The sequence below is a fragment of the Penaeus monodon genome, chromosome 27 (assembly GCF_015228065.2).
Source record: "Penaeus monodon isolate SGIC_2016 chromosome 27, NSTDA_Pmon_1, whole genome shotgun sequence".
Classification (NCBI taxonomy): domain Eukaryota; kingdom Metazoa; phylum Arthropoda; class Malacostraca; order Decapoda; family Penaeidae; genus Penaeus; species Penaeus monodon.
Genome location: NC_051412.1, coordinates 24,680,791 through 24,681,336, shown reverse-complemented (window position 1 = coordinate 24,681,336; position 546 = coordinate 24,680,791). Strand labels below are relative to the sequence as shown.

General features: G+C 44.1%; 1 protein-coding gene across 1 annotated transcript in view; it reads right to left on the bottom strand.

Moving 5' to 3' along the window:
* The window catches only part of LOC119590710 (zinc finger protein 358-like), an 8,425-nt gene that overhangs the window by 5,390 nt on the left and 2,489 nt on the right, over positions 1-546 (bottom strand). Inside the window, exon 4 of the mRNA XM_037939398.1 lies at positions 124-333. Within this exon, the coding sequence (XP_037795326.1) occupies positions 124-333 (210 nt within the window). The remainder of the gene's footprint in view (positions 1-123; positions 334-546) is intronic.

The window sequence follows — 546 nt, the reverse complement described above, 5'->3', positions numbered from 1 at the left end:
CCTGACAGGCCTTACCAGGCCTATCATGCAAACAGAAACAAATAAGTTCATGCATACAGGGGTTAACAAAATACCTGCTCACAGGAGCTTTCTCGGTCACAATCAGAATACAAGACATCTTACCTAGTGTAGCTTGGACCTCTTGTACAGAGACCAAGGGCGGTTGAATGTAGGGCTGACTTGGAGAGGTGTCTGTCTGACTGTTTGTGCTGAGTGTTGCAGTAGGGGTTGTGACAGTCGTTGTGCTTGAGCTGGGTGATGTGCAAGAGGGGGAAGCTCCAGTGGATGGCTGTGCGGGGAGGAGGACCTTCTGCACTATCTTGTCACTTAGTGCTGAAAAATTATATCTAGTTAGTTTCTTTCATGAGAGGCCCTACCATTACACCATAATTATTGGTGTTGTACAATACAAGTGAATAACACAAATAAGTTTACAACACCAAAAGACATAGTCTCTACTTCTAGACCTGTGAAGAATTCTCTGGAGAATATTTTGAAACTGACAAATGACCTTACTATTTTGGCTTTGGGTACTGGCCAGGTGTG